Below are 22,320 nucleotides of genomic sequence, written 5' to 3'. Positions count from 1 at the left end.
ATTTCTATTCCCGTGGAGAGTGAGGATGCAAAGATCATTGCCAGAGGTGCAGTAACCTTATTCTCATTTCTCGTAGTAACCTTGGATATATCTGGTCCGGCCCTGGGGACTTATCTATTTTGATCCTTCCCCAAATTTCCAGCATATCCACTTTCTTAATATCAATCTGTTCAAGCCTATTAACGTGATCCACAGTGTTCTCACTATCAACAAGGTCCCTCTCTCTAATGAATACTGAAGAAAAAAACTCATTTAGGGGCTCCCCTATCTCTTCAGACTCCAGGCACACGTTCCCTCCACTATCCCAATCAACCTAGCCGCTCTCTGATCATTCTCTTATTCCTTTTGTAAGTGTAGAATGTTTTTGGGTTTTCCCTAATACTTACCATCAAGGCTTTTGCATGTCCCCTCCTAGTTCTCGTCAGTGCCTTTTTGAGTTATTTCGTAGCTACCCTGTAATCCTTTAAATTTGTGCTAGAGCCTTGTACCTCAACTTAAGTAAGCTTCCTTCTTCCTCTTGAATGAGAAGCTCCTCTTCTCCTGTCATCCAAGAATCTTTCACTGCTAGACTGGTGTGTGGCAAGTGGTCAGGGAAATAACATGATGGCAGTATTGACTTGACCTCATCCACACCAACCTTACATATCGGAGATGCATCTGTCCATGATACTGTCATCATACCAGATCACTATTAGTATATATAGAGTCATAAAGTCATAGTTATAGAGTCAAAGAGATGTACAGCAGGGAAACAGACCCTTGGGTCCAACTCAAGCATGCTGACCAGACATCCTAAATTAATCTAGTCCCATTTGCCAGCATTTGACCCATATCCATCTAAACCCTATCATATATCTATCCAGATTCCTTTTAAGTATGTAGTCATACCAGCCTCCACGACTTGCTCTGGCAGCTCATTCATACATGCATTATGCTATGTGTAAAAAAGTCCCGCAGGTCCCCTCTTACCTTAAACCTATGCCCTCTAACATAGAACATAGAACAGTATATAGACCCTTCAGTCCTCAATGTTGTGCTGACCTTTTATACTCCACTGTGATCAAACTAACCTACATACCCTTCATTGTACTATCTTCCTTGTGCCTATCTAAGAGTTGTTTAAATGTCCTTAATGTATCTCGGACTCAACTATCACTGCTGGCAGTGCATTCCATGCACTCACCACTCTGTATACAGAACCGACCTCTGACCTATCTCCTAAACCTTCCTCCAATCACCTTAAATTTTACCCCCTCATTGTAGACATTTCTGCCATGGGAAAAAGTCTCTAGTTTTGGGCTCTCCTACCAAGGGGTAAAGAACTTGACTATTCACCCTATCCATGCCCTTAATGATTTTATAGAATTCTATAAGATTAGTCCTCAGCCTCCTATGCTTCAGCGCTGACCTCGTCAGTCTCCCCCTATTGCTCAAGCCCTTCAATCCTGACAATATACTTTTAAATCTTTTCTCAACCCTTTAACAATATCTCTCCTGTGGCAGTATGGAATGTGGTATTCCAAAAGCGGCCTAGCCAATGTCCTGTACAGCTGTAATATGACCTCCTAATTCCTATACTCAACTGACCAAAAAAGCAAGCATACCAAATGCCTTCTTCACTACTCTACATATCTGTGACTCCACTTTCAAGGAACTATGAGCCTGCACTCCAAGATCTCTTTGTTCAGTAACACTCCACAGAACCTTAAGACCTTTGTGCATTAAGATTGCACAAAAATTATAATTTTGATTTTATTTTTACAAGGAAAGAATAACACCATTTTTTACTTCAGATTCACTTTGAGGGGTCTTAACTCATGTCCAAGTGGCCACTTCATTTTTTCACTGACCATTTGTTCGGAGTCTGAGAACACTGGGGATAAACACAGCCCATTGATTTCCATGTGCTTCTCACTATTTTCTAACACATTGACTACATTTTAGTGAAGGTGTTGAATACCATGGAATCTAGTAGTGAAGGAAGGGAATTGGATCTGTTTTGCACACTTTTATAAAGAAGTGTGTAGATAACTATGACAAATTCATAACTCCTCATCTAACCAGTCTAATTTCAATCTACCAGCTTCCACGATTTGCTCTGGCAGCTCATTCATACATTTCATGTGAATCTCCATTTCATGTTCCCCCACATATCTCTCACTAAATATTATTAATATATCATTACCGTGGCCTGGCAACAGCATAGGGGGACGATGAACATTGCTCTATTCTGAGGGAGGACAGCAAGGTTTGTGCTGCACGGGAACTACTGTCATTCTCTGTTTCTCATAATCTGTTGGAGAACAAATTGCTGGACTACAGTGTGATCCTCCAAGTGCTGAATGAGCAGCTGATGACCACACTTTTCCTCATGTGGCTGCAAACTGAGGTTGCACAAAAATCTTCAGAGAACTTGCAACAAGCGATTCCAAGCAGCAAGCTGCTCTCCAAGGTCTCTTTGTTCAGCAACACTCCCTAGGACCGTACCATTAAGTGTATAAGTCCTGCTAAGATTTGCTTTCTCAAAATGCAGCATCTCACATTTATCAAAATTAAACTCCATTTGTCACTCCTCAACCCATTGACCTATCTGATTAAGATCCTGTTGTAATCTGAGTTAACCTCCTTCGCTGACCACTACACTTCCACTCTTGGTGTCATCTGTAAACCTCCTACGTTCATATACAAATCATTTATATAAATGACAAAAAGTAGTGGACTCAGCACCAATCCTTGTGGCACTCCACTGGTCATAGGCCTCCAGGCTGAAAAACAACCCTCCACCTTTGTCTTCTACTTTTGAGCCAGTTCTGTATCCAAATGGCTAGTTCTCCCGGTATTCCATGAGATCTACCCTTGCTAACCAGTCTCCCATGGACAACCTTGTTGAACATCTTACTGAAGTCCATATCGATCACATCCACCGCTCTGCCTTCATCAATCCACTTTGTTACTTTTTCAAAAAACTCATCAGAAACATATCGGAACCTCTGACTTTATGACCCCTCTGAAAAAAAACAAAGACAGATTGACTTTGTTAAAGGAACAGCATCATCACATCTGATTTGAGTGCTATGGAGACATCTTCCTGGGTGAGTGTGGGTCTTGTTCAGCTGAGGTTGTCTTGTCTAATCTACCCAGGAACTGGGGCATGATCAGTTCTGGGGATTTGATCAGTCACGGTTAGGGTGCACTTCATAGAGTCCTGGAGGAAGCAGCCAACTCAAATGTGGGTATGTGCTTCATTGTACTGGGTTACTGAGGGAGTGAAAGGACGCAATTCTAGTTGGAAAGGCACAGCTTCATAAATAATAGGGAGGGATGGGGAGCTCTGGAATGAAGGTTCTGCCAGGTCACAATCATTCTGGCCTCAACATGGGAAGGACATAGGAACATCAAAGGTATAGGAATGCCAAAAGGCAAGGGCTCTGAGGGTAAAAGGACACATTACTGTAATAAAAGGAAACTCAATGGAAATGTGTGAGGCTGAAATTTCATAGCGGGGTCGCAGGGACAACAAAACCTGTATCACAGGAAGGATCTGTGCGGCACAGCACGAGGAAGCTGACTGGATTATTTGACAGTTGATGTCAGCCTGCCCACATGAGTGGTTGAACTCTTCTCCAACTAATTTTCTATTTTTTCCCCATAAGGAGTGAGGAGCCTAAAGGTTTCCACGCCCCTTCCAGTCTTAGGCCTCTTGCCTGGTTCTGGGTCAGTTTTTCTTGCAATGAGACAAAGGAAGGGGTAAAGTTTGATGGGAATGGATGGAGGAGCTGATGGTTGTGATGAGTGAGCAGCAGAGGGAGTGAATTATTCCCAGTGAATGAGTTGGAAATTCAGAGGGCAGGAAATGTCAGGAGTTTAAGAGGATGAGGTGAGTGAGAGCCATTGAGTTGGTTTGATGCATGCAAAAAGTGTGTTAGCAGTTCCTGAGATTCAGTGAAATATGTTTGTGTAGTAGCAGAGTTAAAGTGAATGGTGGCTCTGAGAGTGTGAAGTGGGAGAGAAACTGGTATCATTTACACATGGGCAAGTGTATAAGGTAATTAATCTTCTTATGTGTTTCTGGGCTTCCCATTGCATGTGGGCGTAGCATTGATTTAGGCTCCACTTGGTCTAGGCTAGCGGAATCTGGTGACTGTCCAATAAAACAAGTACAGTCCTTCTATCCAACCATTCCACCAGCCCTGTCTGTAAAGCGCATGTGAGCTTGCCTTTCTGTGCCATAATGGTGAACCACCATGGACTTCTGGTCAGTTCCTGGTATACAGCAGCTGAAGTGGTGTGAAGCTGGATTGTAACTATGAAGCCATGAACACCAGAAGGTTTTTGCATTGGCAAGTGTTTCCACTTCTCATGATGTACAGTTTAGTGAGAAGGGCAACAAAGTGTTTGGTTGCAAAATTAATGAGGTAAAAAGCACAGGATTAAGTGAGAAAAGTCACTTTCAGCCATGTCAGACTGGGCACCATGAATCTCACCCTGATAAAACACTTTAATGCAAAATGGGAACAGTCTGTCCTTGGTCCAGGGGAGGCAATGGTCTAGTGGTATTATTACTAGGTTATTAATCCAGACAATTTGCTAATGGTTGGGGACCAAATCTATCATGGCAGATGGTGGGATTTGAATTCAATAAAAAGTCTGGATTTAACGGTCTAATAATGAATCCTTTTTTGATTGTCCAGAAAATCCTAATTGGTTCAGTGATATGCTTCAGGGAAGAAATTCTGCCATCCTTATCTGGTGTAGCCTACATGTGACTCCAGACCCACAACAATGTATTTGACTCCTAACTGCCCTCTGAGCAATTAGGGATGGGCAATAAATGCTGGCCTAGCCAAAAATGTTTACATTCAGTGAGTGAATAAAATAAAATCTATAATGAGCGGAAAGTTGTTATGAATGCTTTACTTGACACTTGATGAAAATTCGAAAACAGACAAGTTTATTGTAAAATGTCTTGCGAGTACTTTAAAAAATGGGGTTCTTAATCCAAGGTACTTTCTTCAGTGACAGAAAGATAATGTTAGCTGTGCAGGTATAGAGTTTGTTGCATATAATGGTAAATCTTGGTGTCTGGAGGGCTGCTGTTGGGAACGTGAGTGTTTATTCAGGTCACCTTTCTTCTGTCTAGTCCAAGATTTGGTGGGAAATACTGTACTGGAAAACGCAAAAGATATCGTATTTGTAATGTCAAGCCATGTCTGCAGGAGACACCTACATTCCGTCAGATGCAATGCAGCGAGTTCAACACGGTTCTTTACAAAAATGAACTTTATTCATGGGTTCCGGTCTATCGTATTGGTACGTAGTTTATTTGAACTAAATATTTCATTAAGTTTCCCAAAGATGTGAAATGAAAGGGTAGATTTAATTAATTCTTGCTTTAGTCTTTAACTGGCACATTGAGGTAAAAACAATGACTGCAGATGCTGGAAACCAGATTCTGGATTAGTGGTGCTGGAAAAGCACAGTTCAGGCAGCATCCGAGGAGCAGAAAATCGATGTTTCGGGCAAAAGCCCTTCGTCAGGAATACAGGATGAAGTCATTGTTTTTACCTCGTTGATTTTAACCATACTGCGAATCCTCTTGCAAGGATGCCTGCCTTGAAGAAGTTTTCCTCCTCTCTCTACAAGAATCTCAGGGAGTCCCTCTCTCACTGGCACATTGAGGCCAATTCTGTTGAGCTTGGCACCTTTCAGTTGAAATTATCGATCTTGGCACAGCCGGGGAGAGGGAAGGCGAGGGGGATTGTGGGTGACACTTGTTGATTTGTAAGACTCAGTGCAGTAGCTTAAAGGTTGAGATCAAAGGATCAGTTATTTACTGTTCCTCCCATTTTAGTTATTGTTGTTGTAGTTAGTGAGCTGAAGTAGCATTGGACTAAAGCATGTGGAGCACTGATAGATGTTCCAACTAATGCCTTTAAATCTGGAGGGGTAAAGTAGACAATAATTATTCTTCTGTCCAAAACATCAACTTCTGTTTTAACTGAGGCAGCCCAAGGACTAGGTAGCCAAAGCTGCTGCAGGAGGTGAGACCATTTCAAAAACGTTCATGAGGCTGGTAGCCTCAATTCACCAGCAGTTTAGATCAGAGTGGTGTTGGAAAAGCACAGCAGGTCAGGCAGCATCCAAGGAGCAGGAAAATTGACATTTCGGGCAAAAGCCCTTCATCAATTCACCTGTAGCTGGCTGTGTTTTCTTGGCCTTGGTCATGCCCCTATCTTCTTATGGAGAGAATAAGTGTGGGGAGAAGTTAACTAAATATCATTAAGTGTCTCAACAGCACCACACCAGGAGTACTTCCTCCTGGCCCCTTCAATGCCAAGAGCACATTTATAAAGAAAGAAAGTATCAGTAGCTGAGAGATGACAAATGAGAAAAAATAATTTGGCCAGTACTTTATGCACTGCTTGTTATTTGTCCTTTACAAATGTTCAGGTCAGGAATTTAAATGTTCACTTTCTTCTTAATAAATGAGGTTTACTAACACACTGTCCATCTTTAAGCTAATCCCTGTGAACTGCATTGCCGGCCTGTTGGTGAACAGTTCGCTGAGAAGATGCTCGATGCAGTGATTGATGGAACATCGTGCACTGAGGCTGCAAACAGCAGGGACGTCTGCATCAATGGCATATGTAAGGTAGAGTTGGGTATGTTTCCTTTGAATAAAGTCAAGCTTTTGGTTGAACTCCTTAGCTATGTGAAGTGAAAACCTTATGGTAATATGTTATTAACTATTTCCATGTTACTTGTAACATTCAAAGTTTGATCCATTTGGTTTCTAATGAAATGGGAATAGAAGGCAAATATTAAAAAAAAACGTTAGTTAGCTGTCAACGAATTTAATGTTAAGTTTCTTTGTATTGTATAGCTAAATGGTCTTTTACTTTTTATAAGAAATGGCATTCTGCATCCTGTTTTGAATGTTTTAATGGTCTTTCCTGAGAATTAGGCTTCAATGTTAAGCCAAGTTGAGAGACAAACTATGTACTGTGGCTGGGAGAAATCACAGTTTATTATTAAGCCCTCAACAGTAGGTGTAATGTTTCCTCTTATGAGGTGGTGAGAAGGGAAAATAATGAGGCAAAACTACATCTCTTCTCACTACCTCAACAATCAGGGCGCTAGGCAAGTCAGTCCATTTGGAATTTTCATGTTCACCAGAGATGAAGGTCTTTAAGTTGTCAATTAATGGCAATGTAAACGTCCCAGTTGCACTTCCTCAAGCAAACTCCCTTCCCTGGTGGGCAAGAAAAGTGACTAGAATCCCAACAGGGAAATCATAGTAAATTTAGCTGCCAGTTTATGGAAAACATGTTGGGCTTGTTGAAACAAGGGGAACAAATCCTCAAAACTACATACATACATACACAGCAGCTTCTTTCACAGCTAGTGATGTGGAGAGCTGGAGACGTGTTAAGGAAGACAATGGCTGAGTGATAATATTGCTGGACTGTTTACCTAGAGACCCAGCTAATGTTCTGGAGACCCAGGTTTGAATCCTGCCTTGGAAGATGGTGGAATTTGAATTCAATGTGAAATTAAGAATCTAATGATGACCATGAATCTATTGCTGATTGTTAGAAAAACACATTGGTTGCACTATTGTCTTTTAGGGAAGGAAATTGCTATCCTTATCTGATTTGGACTACATATGATTCCAGATCCACAGCAATGTGACTGACTCTTAACAGCTTTCTGGGTAATTAGGGTGGGCAATAAATGTTGCCTAACTAGTGACACCCTTGTCCTCTGAATAAATATAAAAAAAAATGTGGTTTGAATTCTGAATTTTTATTTAATGTGTTTAAATCAAGTGTATGTAGGAACCTGTATTAAAATGCAAAATTAAGCCATTGAAACTGGTAAATGGCATATATTGCCTACTTGGCTTGAATACTCAAAATAGAGTTTTAGTATGATAAGTGTTTCATTTCCAAATATTACTGGTCATTCATCACTGGGAATTTGAGAGATTGGGATACTGGCTGTGAAAGGGAGACATAAAGCAAATGTGATGTAATACTCTGTAGTTATTGAGTCATAGAGATGTATAGCATGAAAACAGACCCTTTGATCCAACTGGTCCATGCTGACCAGATATCCTCAACCAATCGAATCCTATTTGCTTTCACTTGGCCCATATCCCTCTAAACCTCTATTCATATACCCATTCAGATGCCTTATAAATGTTGTAATTGTACCAACCTCCACCACTTCCTCTGGCAACTCATGCCATACACACCACCCTCTGCGTGAAAACATTACCCCATTTGTCCCTTTTAAATCTTGCTTCCTTACCCTAAACCTATGCCCTGTAGTTCAGACTCCCTCATCCCAGAGAAAAAAATCTTGTCTATTTACCCTAACTATGCTCCTCATAATTTTATAAGCCTCTATAAGTGCTTCAACAACACTCAAGAAGTTTAACATTATTCAGGACAAAGTAGTCTGCTGATTAGCATCCCATCCATAAATTATCATCCTATCACCAATATACAGTAGCTGCAGTGTATACTATGAGACCAGAAGGGATAGGAGTAAATGTAGGCCATTCAGCCTATTGAGTTTCCTCTGCCATTCAGTGTGATCATGGCTGATCTGATAATCCTCCATTCCACTTTCCTTCCTTTTCCCTATAATCCTTGATTCACTTGCTGATTAAAAGTCTGGCTGTGTCAGACTCGAATATACCTAATACAACTTGCACTGCAGAAATTCATCATGGATCTATAGACGGCACCTTCTAAACCCATGGCCACTACCATCTGTAAGGACATGGACAACATGGGAACATCACCATCTCCAATTTCCCCTTCAAGCCAGCTACATAACACTGCCATTTTTTCAGTGTAACTGCATCAAAATCCTGCAACTCCCTCCTAACAGTATTGTTACTGTATCTGTACAAAATGGATTTAAGCAGTTCATAATGCAGCTCATCACCATTCTTTCAAGGATAAATAGGGATTAGTAATAAATGCTGGCCCAATTAATGAAGACCACATCCCATGGATGAATAAATCTACCTCACCTTATATCAATCTCCTATCCTGAGGTCTGTTCTGTCCTGATTTCTGACCTGTCCTGCTGAAACCCCGTTTACCTTTCTCTCCCTTTGGTCCTGATGTAGAATGTCACCCTTATCATGATGTCATCTCTCTCCAGTCTCAATTATTGATTTCTCCTATCCTAAGCCACAATATTTTCCCTATTCTCATTACAGTTATAGGAATCTGTTCCCAAGGTTCATTAAGTGCACCCTCCTATCGCTGCTATTTTTTTCCTTCCAGCTGTAAGTTTGACAAACTAATGGGCAAGAAATGAATGATTTTGATCATCACTGGTGTTAAATTTGAACTCAAAACTATGAAATGCCTTTCTTTTGTCTTTTAGAAGTTCCTTAATTCTTCAATATTTTGAGGTTTGGTGATTAAAACCACTTCTTGGTGAATCAAACAATATGAAACAGTACAGTCTTGTATTTTCAGTTTGATTTCTCAATTTTCTTCTTAAAAAGGGGGTGGAAAACTCACTTAGCTTTGTAGCTGGGTGTAAATTTTATGTTTTCTCTATACAACTTTAGAAAATGAGACAGTTTTAGCTTCCTCCATTCTGTTTTGAAGAAAGGGCTGAAATCTCATAAAACTTAAAATTAAAGAGTTGCCTGGCAGAAAATTTAGAAGGATAAACATTTTTTTGTGTGTGCAGAAAGCACTAACATGTCCAGTAAAATACCATGAACAAATTGGACAAAAACAGTTTAGTAGTCCCCAGGAAACTAATTACTATGTGTACCTGATTAATGTCTTGGAGAAACTTGTGGTTTTTCATCTTCTCTAGACAAATTATCAGCAGCAGCATACTAATAGGGTTTGTGTTTGGTTAGACTGTAAAATCTGCTACGTAAGTGTTGAAACACAAATCTCTGTACGAATAAATCACCAAGCTAAGAGTATTGAAGTCTAGACAAACATTTAATCATTTGTGATTTCTTGGATTGATATGACTTTAAAATTGAAATTAAAAATTCAAATAGTCTTACTTTACTGTCTGTCAAACATCTGATCAAATGGTTTCTCTGAGAGGCCATTTGGTGATGATACGTTTGGGGTTTGGTTAGTTCTGGTTCTGGACAGCTAGTTTGCTAGTGAGCCTGGGTTCAATTCTGATACTGACTGAGATCACTGTGAAGACTTTGTCTTCTCACCGTCTCCCCTTCCCTGATCCATGGTGACCCTCTAGTTAAACTCATCACCAGAGGTCTCTCTTCAATGTGAGAACAGCCTGTGGTTTACTGAAAGTGTGGAGATTTCATGTTCACAGTGTTGATATTGAGGCATATATACACAACTGTCCTTAGTTTTACCTCCACATCTGTGCTGTTGCTGGCTACAGTGGGGGCAGCTTTAGAAGTTCTCCAGTTACCCATAGCATCTTCGGTGAGGCAGGAATAAAAGAAATGTAGGGGCAGGATGCTTACAGAGTCATAAGGTGCACAGCACAGAAACAGACACTTTGATTCAACTTGTCCATGCTTACCTAATATAGTCTCATTTAATAGCATTTGGCCCAAATCCCTCAAAACCCTTCCTATTCATGTACTCATCCAATTGCCTTTTAAATGTTGTAATTGTACCAGCCTTCACCACTTCCTCTGACAGCTGATTCTCTCATTCCATACACACCACCATCTGCATGAAAAGATTGTCCCTTAGGTCCTTTTATATCTTTCCCCTCTTACCTTAAACCTATATCCTGTTGTTTCAGACTCTCTTACACTGGGCAAAAGGCCTTGGGTATTCAATCTATCCATGCACTTCATGATTTTAAAAACTTCTATGAGATCACCCCTCAGCTTCAACGTTACAGGGAAAATAGCCCCAGTCTATTCAGCCTCTTTCTATAGCTCAACCCCTTCAATCCTTGCAATAATCCTTGAATTCCTTTTCTTAACCCTTTCAAGATTCACAACATCCTTCCAATAGGAGGGAGACCAGAATTGAATGCGTTATTCCAACAGTGGCCTATACCAATGTCCTATACAGCTACAATGTGACCTCCTAACTCCTATACTCAATGCACTGACCAATGAAAGCAAACATAGCAAATGCCTTCTTCACTATTCTATCTGCCTAAGACTCAACCTTCAAGAAGCTATGAACCTACACCTAACATCTCTTTGTTTGGCAACATTCCTCAGGACCTATCATTAAGTGTATAAGTCATGCCCTGATTTGCCTTTCCAAAATCCAACACCTCTCATTTATCTCAATTAAACTCCATCTGCCACTTCTCAGCCCATTGGCCCTTCTGATCAAGGTCCAGTTATAATCTAAGATAACTGTATTCACTGTCCATTATGCCATCAATTTTGGTGTCACCTGCAAACTTAATAGCCATTCCTCCTATATTAACATCCAAATCATTTATATAAATACGAAAAGCAGTGGGCACACCACTGATTCTTCTGGCACACCACAAGCCTCCAGTCTGAAAAACCACTCAACTGCAATCCTCTCTGTCTCCTACCTTCCAGCTAATTTTGTATCCAAATGGCTAGCTCTCCCTGAATTCCATGTGAACAAATCTTGCTAACCAGTCTATTATGCAAAACTATGTTAAAGGCTTTGCTGAAGTCCATATAGAAAACATCCACCATTCAGCCCTCATCAATCTTCATCATCACTTCCTCAAAAAAAAATCAAATTAGTGAGACATGATTTCTCACACACAAAGCCATGTTGACTACCTTTAATTGGTCCTTGCCTTTCCAAATACATGTAAATCCTGTCCCTCAGAATCGCCTCCAGCAACTTAGCCACCTGATTCCTGATGAAGGGCTCTGGCCCGAAACGTTGAATTTCCTGTTCCTTGGATGCTGCCTAACCTGCTGTGCTTTAACCAGCAACACAATTTCAGCTCTGATCTCCAGCATCTGCAGACCTCACTTTTTACTCGGAGCAAGGAGCAAAGCCAACAAGACAGAAAGTAAGGAAAGTGGGTCAGGCAGTAGCAAAGCCCTTTACTTCCAACAAGAGCTGAGGACTTCAGGTGAGGGGCGAAGGTTTTTTCCCTCGGGGACATGGGACTAGAAGGGTAGTGGGGGAGAAATCTGTTGCATTGAGGATAGGAGAAAGAGGTGCGGGGCAAAGAAAGAGTCTGCAAAAGCAAGGCTGCAGGGGAAAGGGGGATGTTGCAAGAGGAGGAGAAGAAGAGGCTGCAAGTGTCAGATGAAGCTCCAAGGAAGGGGAAATTGAGATGGAAAGGAGTGAGGAGGGAGGGAGGCTACTAGGTGGGATAGGGAAGGCATAACAGGTGGTGAGAAAGAGAGGTTGTAAAAGAGAGAACAGTTTTACATCTGTCAACAAAGGAATACTCAGTTACTAAGATCCAGAAAGAGTTAAAATCACTAAGGTAATGAATTCCTTGTAAATGAATGTAAAATGGGCCAACTACAGGAGTTAATGTCCTTGGAATGATAATCTTGAGGTCCAGAGATCTTTGAGGATTTGAGTTCATATCACACCATATTTATTTCAATGAATAAAATCTGTAATTGAAGGCAAATATCAATTACGGAGACCATGAAACTATCATTGATTGTCAACAAAAATCCATCGGAGTCTCTAATGCCCACATGTGAAAGAAATTTGTTGTCCCCTGATCTGATCTGCATCTGACTCTAGACCCATAATGATGTCATTGATTCTTAATTATCCTCTGAAATTGCCAGCAGGCTTCACAGTTAAAGAGCAATGAGAGAATGTCAAAAGTGATGCCAATGGTGCCCACATACAGTGGAAGAATTCAAGAAATAAATCTCCAGTTTAATTGCCAGGAGTTACTATGGGGAAAATATAATGATGTTATTGTGGTGTCACTAAAAAGATAAAAGCTAAGATCAGCCTCTGAACTGTTTGTGGCAAGCAGAAAGGTGATCATTGCAGCTGCTGCATGATTAAAGTTACTGGCAACATTGATGGTGACAGCTGAACTGTTGAATTTTGAGACTCTTGCTTCCGTAGGCTGCTCAAACATCTTTTGACCTGATTTTTTCAAACTGGTTTGCAGCATGAGAGACGGTCTTTCTTTTCTAGCCCTGCTAGCTAGATGACGTTTAGCACTCAACAGTGAGGGAGAGGTCACAGGGCACTGTCTGATATTTTCTTGACACCTTTACATCGCATCTTACATCACATCTGTCCCACACAGAATGGTTTAACCCCTTCAATTATCCTGTCCCTGCAACAGTCCTCTTTAATAACACAGTTTGGAATTAAAGGCTATAAATGGCCATAATATTTTGGAGTTACAGGGTCACAGAGTCCAACAACATGGAATCAGACCCTTCAGTCAAACTGGTCCATGCCAACCAGGTTTCCTGAACCGATCTTGTTCTGTTTGCCTGTGATTGGCCCATATCCCTCTATAACTTTCCTTTCCATGTAGCTGTCTAAATGTATTTTAATAATGTAATTGTACCCATCTCTACCACTTCCTCAGATAACTTATTCCAGATACGCACCACCCTCTGTTGACCCTTTGGCCCCTTTTAAATCTTTCCTCTCTCACTTTAAACGTATGCCCTCTAGTTTTGGACTCTCCTACCGTGGGGAAAAGATCTTGCCTGTCCAACTATGTATGCCCCTCATGAATTTATAAACCTCTATAAGGTCATCCCACAGCCTCTGATATTCCAGGAAAAAAAGTCAAAGCCTATCCAGCCTCTTCTTATAACTCACACCTTCCAGTCTCAGCGACGCACTTGCACATCTTTTTTGCAACCTTTCCAGTTTAATACCATCCTTCCCATAGCAGGGCAACCAGAATTGTATGCAGTACTCCAAAAGTGGCCTTACTAATGTCTTGTACAGCATTACATGATGTCCATGTTCATGTACTTAATGTTATGACCAATGAAGCCAAACATGCCAAATGCCTTCTTCATCTCCCCGTGTACCTGTGATGTCACTTCCAAGGAAATATGCACCTGCAACCCTAGGTCTCTGTTTGGCAACACTCCCTCGGGCTCTACCATGAATTGCAAAGTCCTAACCTGGTTTGCCTTACCAAAATGAAAAACCTCGCACTTATCTGAATTAAACTCGATTTGCCATTTCCCGGACCAAGTTGATCAAGATCCGGCTGTACTCTTAGATAACCTTATTCACTGTCCACTATATAACCAATTTTGGTGTCATCCACAAACTTACTAACCATACCTCCCACATTTTCATTCAAATCATTTATATAAATGATAAGCAACAGTGGTTCCATCACTGATCCTTGAGGCACACTGCGTTCACAGACCTTCAGTCTAAAGAATAACCCTCTACCACCATTTTTTGTCTCTTACTGTCAAGCCAGTTTTGTACCCAATGCTAGCTCTCCTTGGATTCCATGTGATCTAATCTTATTAACCCAGTCTTTCATGTGGAACCTTGTCGATGCCCTTTCTAAAGTCCACCTAGATAACATCTACCATAGAATCATAGAGATGTACAACATGGAAACAGACCCTTCTGTCCAACCCGTCTATGCCGACCAGATATCCCAACCCAATCTAGACCCACCTGGCAGTACCTGGCCCATATCCCTCCAAACCCTTCCGATTCATATACCCATCCAAATGCCTCCTAAATATTGTAATTGTACCAGCCTCCACCAATTCCTCTGGCAGTTCATTCCACCCTCTGCATGAAAAAGCTGCCCCTTGGTCTCTTTTATATCTTTCCCCTCTCACCCGAAACCGATGCCCTCTAGTTCTGGACTCCCCGACCCCCGGGAAAAGACTTTGCCTATTTATCTTACCCATGCCCCTCATAATTTTGTAAACCTCTATAAGGTCACCCCTCAGCCTCCGACGCTCCAGGGAAAACAGCCCCAGCCTGTTCAGCCTCTCTCTATAGCTCAAATCCTCCAACCCTGGCAACATCCTTGTAAATTTGTTCTGAACCCTTTCAAGTTTCACAACATCTTTCCGGTAGGAAGGAGACCAGAATTGCATGCAATATTTATTTCAACAGTGGCCTAACCAATTCATCTGTTTGCTTGGTCACCTCTTCAAAAACTCATTCAAATTTGTGAGGCATTTTTGTAACAAAGTACAGAAACCTGGCTAAACCCATGAACAAGAATTGCAAGAGATTCATGCAAAGATAGATAGAGTTATAAGACAGGGATGCATATAAAGCAGAAAATCAGACTGACTTTAAGATGCTGTACAGTCTTGTATGGAAATGGACAAGAAATAACAACACTGTAACAATCAGGAACGTGAATGGCAGGATGCTATTGACAGATGAGGATGAAGAGCTGAGGAACACATTTGCGAAATCCTCATCCTGAGCAACCTCAGCTCTACGTTTAAGCCCAAAGACAACCTTTTAACTTGGAAACTGAACAGTGATATTGGAGAAATTGCTAGATCAGAGATCAAGCCATCACGAGCCTGAAGAAGAAATATACCTGGGTTCCTTGAGATACTAGTAGAGCTGTTGAAAGCTGCATTAACAAAATAGCTAGCGTCCAGACAGAACACACAATCCTATTCAGCAAGATCTGAACTGTAGAATACATCCTGAATAACTGGAGGAAAGGATTAATTTTCAAGCTGCCAAAGAAAGGGAACCTCAGCAATGTCAAACTTGAAGAGATATAACACTGCTTCCCCGGTTAGTTCACTGTAAGCACATTGAGATCAATGCCATGAATATTCAATGGAGTAATTAGCTCACAGCTAAATAAAGGCAATGTTATGATTGATATCAGCAAATTCTCCATGCAAAGACTGATCAATCAACAAATGGAATGAGTGAAAGAATAGATATGAAAACCACTGTTTAACTGATGAAATTGGAAGAATTTAAGGAAACATTCTGCATTAAAAATTATAAGTATCTAATTAACCATCTTCATCGGTATTTGCCTTTTGTATCTAGCAGTCAATCTGCATATCATAGGTCTGCTAAATATTTACTCAGTTTAAAGTAGAGCCTTTATTTGTATGTTTTTCAGGTTCTTAGCTTCGACTGAGCCCATAAACAATGATGCAGCATTATGTCTGTTGATCTCGTTACCATTTCACAATTATTATTTAATCCAGTCACCTCATTTTACTTCTTTTCATGAAGCAGCTTGAAATAGCACATGGTTATAATGTTGATCACAAAGGTGTATACAGCTTTGGATATATGGAATATATATCGCATTTTTCCGAAAGACCACTTTTCTGCAAGTGCAAAATAAGTGCCACCAGATATAACATTTGATTTAACGGCACTTGAAGTAAGAAATATTAGTGTGGGACATCTCAGGACCCATGCATTCACTTCATGTCCATTTGCCAATCAGCACAACGTAAGTGAATTGATCTCAGGACCAGAGGCACCAGGAGGAAAAATAAAATTGTGCAACATACTGATCTGATTCAAAATGAAACATCTGATCTAAATGGTGGCAGTTGACCCTATGGCAGCTTTCACATGAGAACTAGATAAATCTTTAATGGAAGCTATTTTTCCGGGTTGAGAGTCTGGAGATAATTGGGCAGCACCCCAGCTTCCTCCAGTGCTTTATAATGCACTGCTACTATGAACTGTTTGATGCGATGGCACTCCCTGTAGTGGTGTGAATGTAACCAGGTCCATTTCATATCCTTTCAATGATCTTTGTGTTCAGTCAACATTCTTAGAATTTTTTTTTACAGTTGGTTTCTTTGCAATATTTGGAACAGTGGGTAGATTTTAACTGTTTTTGTCTTTTTTTAATTTAACTATTGTGTTGTGAGCTTTATGCTGTGCCTTAATGCATCAATGGATAATTTTACTTTAAATACAACAGTACTCCCTTCCAAGTTTTTCTGACATTCTTTTAATTAAAGAGAATGTGATTGTCACCTTATTTTTATACAGTGCTGAGCTGCTGCTAGATTATTGTGACAAAATGCACCCATATTCCCTGAAGGAATCCAGCTGCAATACCATTACTGATTGTGATGTTCATGATTTGGAGACGCACCTGATGAAGGAGCGTCGCTCCGAAAGCTAGTGTGCTTCCAATTAAACCTGTTGGACCATAACCTGGTGTTGTGTGATTTTTAACTTTGATTGTGATGGTGTTACATAGAACATAGAACAATACAGCGCAGAACAGGCCCTTTGGCCCTCGATGTTGCGCTGACCTGTGAATGATTCTCAGCTTGTCCCCCTACACTATCCCATCAGCATCCATGTGCTTATCTAAGGATTTTTTTAAATCTCCCTAATATGGCTGAGTTAACTACATTGGCAGGGAAGGCATTCCACACCCTTACCACTCTCTTCAATGCCCTTACCATTCCCAGAACATTACAAATTGTTGGATTTAGAAAGAAGAGGAATAGTCTTTAAGTGGTGTGTAATGGAAGCCTCCCCTCCCAGTCATCATTCTTTTTCTCGTTGATGCTGCTTTCTCTCATGAATACGTAAAAGTTCAGTTGACTAAGCCAAGTACGGTTTCCAAAATATGGTCCATCCATAGGACATTTTCCAACTTATGCTTAATTGATTTTGTAATAAAATTTAGCAATCTGTTTGCATGGCTGATTAATTTTTCATGGTAACCAACATGTTAAGCACTCAATCTAACACCATACTGAAATCACTTTTAGCGAAAAGCAAAGTACAATGATGTGGGGAATCTGAAATGAACACGGAGAAAGCCAGAGAAACTCAGCAGATGTGGCAACAGCTGTTGAGAGAGAAAGAGTTAATATTTTGAGTCCATTATTATTGTTATTTAGATGCTGCCAGACCTATTGAGTTTCTCCAGCATTCTCTGTGTTTGTATCATCTTTAGCTAGTTGTACATTATACCATTTCCTGCTAAAGGAGTGGTTCTCATTTCTTTTCCTTTTCCATATCTTTTTACAAATACATTAGTAATCATGGATTCCACAATTTAAATTATATAATATCCATGAAATGGAAGAATGTGCATGAAAATTATTGTGTGGAAACAGATATTTGCTTACAGATAACAGTGAGCAATGTTTCTTATGACAGTGTCGGTTGATCCATAGCAGGAGTACTGAGAGAGCAAAATCTGGAAAGAAAAGAATATGGAGAAAGCTGTAGTGGAACAGGGAAAGAGCAGGAGCCCTACGAGACCAAACTGTGAAGAGAGAAAAGACATGGAAAGAATAGGGACTGTGAACAGAGTGGATGGTGGACAGAATAAGGGAAAGGGAGACCTGGGTACTGAGAAAGCAGGAGCTCGGAGAGAATAGGAGCATAGTAGGAGCAAAACATGGAAAGAGCACTGTTAGAGCAGAGGCAGAGCAGGACTGTAGATTTGGAGTGCTAGAGCAGAGCATTCCATTGACCACAGTTCACTTGCTTACTCCTGACTACAGCACCTTTCATAGGCTTTTGTCAGAGTGGTGCTGAAAAAGCACAGCAGGTCAGGCAGCATCCGAGGAGCAGGAAAATCGACGTTTCAGGCAAAAGCCTTTCATCAGGAATGCTGCCTTACCTGCTGTACTTTTCCAGCACCACTCTGATCTACATTCTGGTATCCAGCAGCTGAAGCCCTCACTTTGCCTACCTTTCATAGGCTGCCCATGCTGCTTCCTCAGAAAACCATCACTCTCCCTGGAATATCTTTATGGAGCCACTTTAAGAACCTCAGTGCTGAAGAATAACACTTTGCACTGAACTGTATTCAGTTTCATCTGTCATAGATTTAGTAAGTGGTAGGTTTTATCCTGTTTGTTTTCTAGGCTATGATATACATCTATCTTGCCAGCTTTTCCTCATTTAGTACTATCAGTAGTAGCCTTTGGCAGATTTGGAGCATCAGTCTGAGAACAAAATGAAGTAAGTCTCCCCACCACACTGAGAGTCTATGAAGTGATTCCCTGCCTATACTGTTCTAAGAGTGTGAGGCTTGCATTCACAGGCCACACAACATTGTTTCAAGGAGCTCAGTAATATTGCCTTGAGCTGCCTTCAGTAGCTTTTGAAATTCAGTTGCAAATACAAAATACGAGAAATGCTCAAGTGGAAACTCTTAACCATGTTGGCAGTAGGGTAGGTACAACATGCTGTAAAGTTTTGATAATGACTTCATGTCTTGGCAGATACTCAGCAAGATCGCTTCACTTGGCATTACTAGATAAAAAAAATGGTATGGTATCATTTGAAGGCAAGTGTGTTTCAGAAACAAAAAGGAAATGCACAGAGAGGAAATCCTGAACCAACAACTCATCCAAAGCTCCATCGTCTGTGACAGCTGTCCTACAGCAGAAACTCAGAGTAAGTGAGGACTGCAGATGCTGGAGAGTCAGAGTTGAAAAGTGTGGCGCTGGAAAAGCACAGCAGGTGGGAAGCATCCGAGGAGCAGAAGTTCGCTGAATGTAGGACTGGCTATAGCAATCATGTCAGTATCCACTAGTATCTTGCCAAGTACTCCAGGTAATGAAATGGTCATTTTGCTTGAAGTCGAAAGTGTGGTGCTGGAAAAGCACAGCAGGTCAGGCAGCATTCGAGGAGCAAGAGAATCGACATTTTGGGCATAAGCCTTTCATCATAGAGTCACGGAGATGTACAGCATGAAACAGTCCCTTTGGTCCAACCCATCCATGCCAATCAGATATCCCAACCCAATCTAGTCCCACCTGCCAGCACCCTTCCTATTCATATACCCATCCAAATACCTTTTAAATGTTGCAATTGTACCAGCTTCCATCACTTCCTGTGGTAGCTCATTCCATACACGTACCACTCTCCGTGTGAAAAAGATGCCCCTTAAGTCTCTTTTATATCTTTCCCCTCTCACCCTAAACCTATGCCCTCTAGTTCTGGACTCTCCCACCCCAGGGAAAATCTTTGTCTATTATCCTATCCATGCCCCGCATAAATTTGTAAATCTTTATTTAGATCACCCCTCAGCCTCTAACACTCCAGGGAAAACAGCCCCAGCCTGTTCAGTCTCTGCTCAAATCCTCCAACCCTGGCAACATCCTTGTAAATCTTTTCTGAACACTTTCAAGTTTCACAACATCTTTCCGATAGGAAGGAGGCCAGAATTGCACGCAATATTCCAACAGTGGCCTAACTAATGTCCTGTACAGCTGCAACATGACCTCCTAACTCCTGTACTCAAAGACTCTGACCAATAAAGGAAAGTATACCAAAGACCTTCTTCACTATCCTATCTACCTGCGACTCCATTTTCAAGGAGCTATGAACCTGCACTGCAAGGTCTCTTTTTTCAGCAACACTCCCTAAGACCTTGCACTAAGTGTATAAGTCCTGCTAGGATTTGATTTTCCAAAATGCAGCACCTTGCATTTATCTGAATTAAACTCCATCTGCCACTTCTCAGCCCTTTGGCCCATCTGGTCCAGATCCTGTTGTAATCTGAGGTAACCCTCTTCGCTGTCCACTACACCTCCAATTTTGGTGTCATCTGCAAATGTACTAATACTCTTATACTCGCATCCAAATCATTTATGTAAGGGAGCTCAGAGTTAAATGGGATGGGGTTTGGGGCTGGGGGCAAGGTAGCTGAGAATGCAATAGGTAGATGAAGGTGGGGTAGAAGGTAATAGGTCGAGGAGGGTGTGTGGAGTGCATAGACAGGAAAGATGATGGACAGGTCAAGAGGGTATTGCCAAGTCGGAGGCTTTGGACTGGGATATGGTGGGGGAGGGGAAATGAGGAAACTGGTGAAATCCACATTAATCCCATGTGGTTGCAGGATCCCAAGCCAGAAGATGAAGCATCGGGTAGTTAGGGTTTGGCGATGGAGGATGCCCAGGACCTGCATGTCCTTGGTGGAGTGGGAGGGAGGTTTGATGTGTTCAGCCACGAGGTCATGGGGTTGGTTGGTGCAGGTGTCCTAGAGATGTTCTCTGAAACGATCTGCAAGTTAGTATCCTGTCTCCCCAATGTAGAGAAAACCACATTGGGTGCAACAGATGCAGTAGATGACATTTGTGGAGATATAGGTAAATTTCTGTCAGATGTAGAAGGACCCTTTGGGGCCTTCAAAGGAGATAAGGGGGGAGATGTGGTCACAGGTTTTGCACTTCTTGTGGTGGCAGAGAAAGGTGGAAGGATCCTTTGGGGCATGCACTTCCACAAATGCCATCACCTGTACTTCCACAACCTTCCACCATCTGACTGAAATTTACCTGTACCTCCACAAATGTCATCCACAGTATCTGTTGCAACCAATGTGGTCTCCTCTACATTGGGGAGACAGGACACTAACTTGCGGATCATTTCACAGAACATCAATGGGATGTCCGCACCAACCAATCCCACCAACCGTGGCTGAACACTTCAACTCCCCGTTCCACTCCACCAAGGGCATGCAGGTCCTGAGCCTCCTCCATCACCAAACCCTAATCACCTGATGTCTGAAGGAAGAACGCCTCATCTTCTGCCTTGGGACCCTGCAACCAAACAGAATTAATGTGGATTTCAACAGTTTCCTCATTTCCCCTCCCCCTTCCCACCATTATCCCAGTCCCAAGCCTCCAACTCACACCCATCCTCTTGACCTTTCTCATCTTTCCCATCCATCCTCTGCAGCCTCCACCCTCCACCCTCCATCCTCGTCTCTGACCAATCACCTTCTCCCCCACCTTCATCCACGTATTGCAATCTTAGTTACCTTGTTCCCAGCTGCAACCCATCCCCTCCCAATTATGTCTCAGCCCCCCAGCCCACAAGCCTCATTCTTGATGAAGTGCCTATCCCTAAAACGTCAATTCTCCTGCTCCTCGGATGCTGCCTGACCTGCTGTGCATTTCCAGAACCACATTCTTGACTCTGATCTCCATCGTTGTTTGAAGGACAACATGATGCTGTGAACTTGACCAATTTGCATTGGGTTTCTGTGCCTTTTCTTGGCAAGTTGTTGCTCAACTCAGTTAGCTGGATAGCTGGTTTGCAATGTAGAGTGACAGCAACAGTGTGGGCTCTGTTCCCAAACTGACTGAGGTAACCATGAAAGTCCCACATCATCAACCTCACCCCTTGTCTGAGGATTGGTGACCCTTAGGATAAACCCAACATCGTTTGTCTCTATCTAATGAGAGTGCAGCCTTCTGGGACTATTGTGACTTTATCATTTACCTAACATGGATAAGGAACAACGAAGGGCCAGATATCATACTTCATTTGACATTTCATACATTGTTTGACATTGCCAAATATACATTGTCTTGTTTTCTGTGAAGACTCAATGTATGGACAGATTTTTTGAGAAGAATTTTGTTGAAACATTTTTGTGTGTATAAGTAGGGCATATCAT

At 41.6% G+C, this 22,320-nt stretch overlaps 1 protein-coding gene across 2 annotated transcripts in view; it reads left to right on the top strand.

Moving 5' to 3' along the window:
- Positions 1-22,320, top strand: part of LOC132834687 (A disintegrin and metalloproteinase with thrombospondin motifs 12-like) — a 547,736-nt gene that overhangs the window by 315,621 nt on the left and 209,795 nt on the right. For both annotated transcript variants that reach the window (XM_060853764.1, XM_060853682.1), the window contains exons 12-13: positions 5,141-5,310; positions 6,519-6,652. In XM_060853764.1, coding sequence (XP_060709747.1) covers positions 5,141-5,310; positions 6,519-6,652 — 304 coding nt within the window. The remainder of the gene's footprint in view (positions 1-5,140; positions 5,311-6,518; positions 6,653-22,320) is intronic.

The sequence above is a fragment of the Hemiscyllium ocellatum genome, chromosome 1 (assembly GCF_020745735.1).
Source record: "Hemiscyllium ocellatum isolate sHemOce1 chromosome 1, sHemOce1.pat.X.cur, whole genome shotgun sequence".
In the NCBI taxonomy this organism is placed as follows: domain Eukaryota; kingdom Metazoa; phylum Chordata; class Chondrichthyes; order Orectolobiformes; family Hemiscylliidae; genus Hemiscyllium; species Hemiscyllium ocellatum.
Note: the sequence above shows the minus strand (reverse complement) of the source record. Positions and strands in the feature narration are given on the sequence as shown.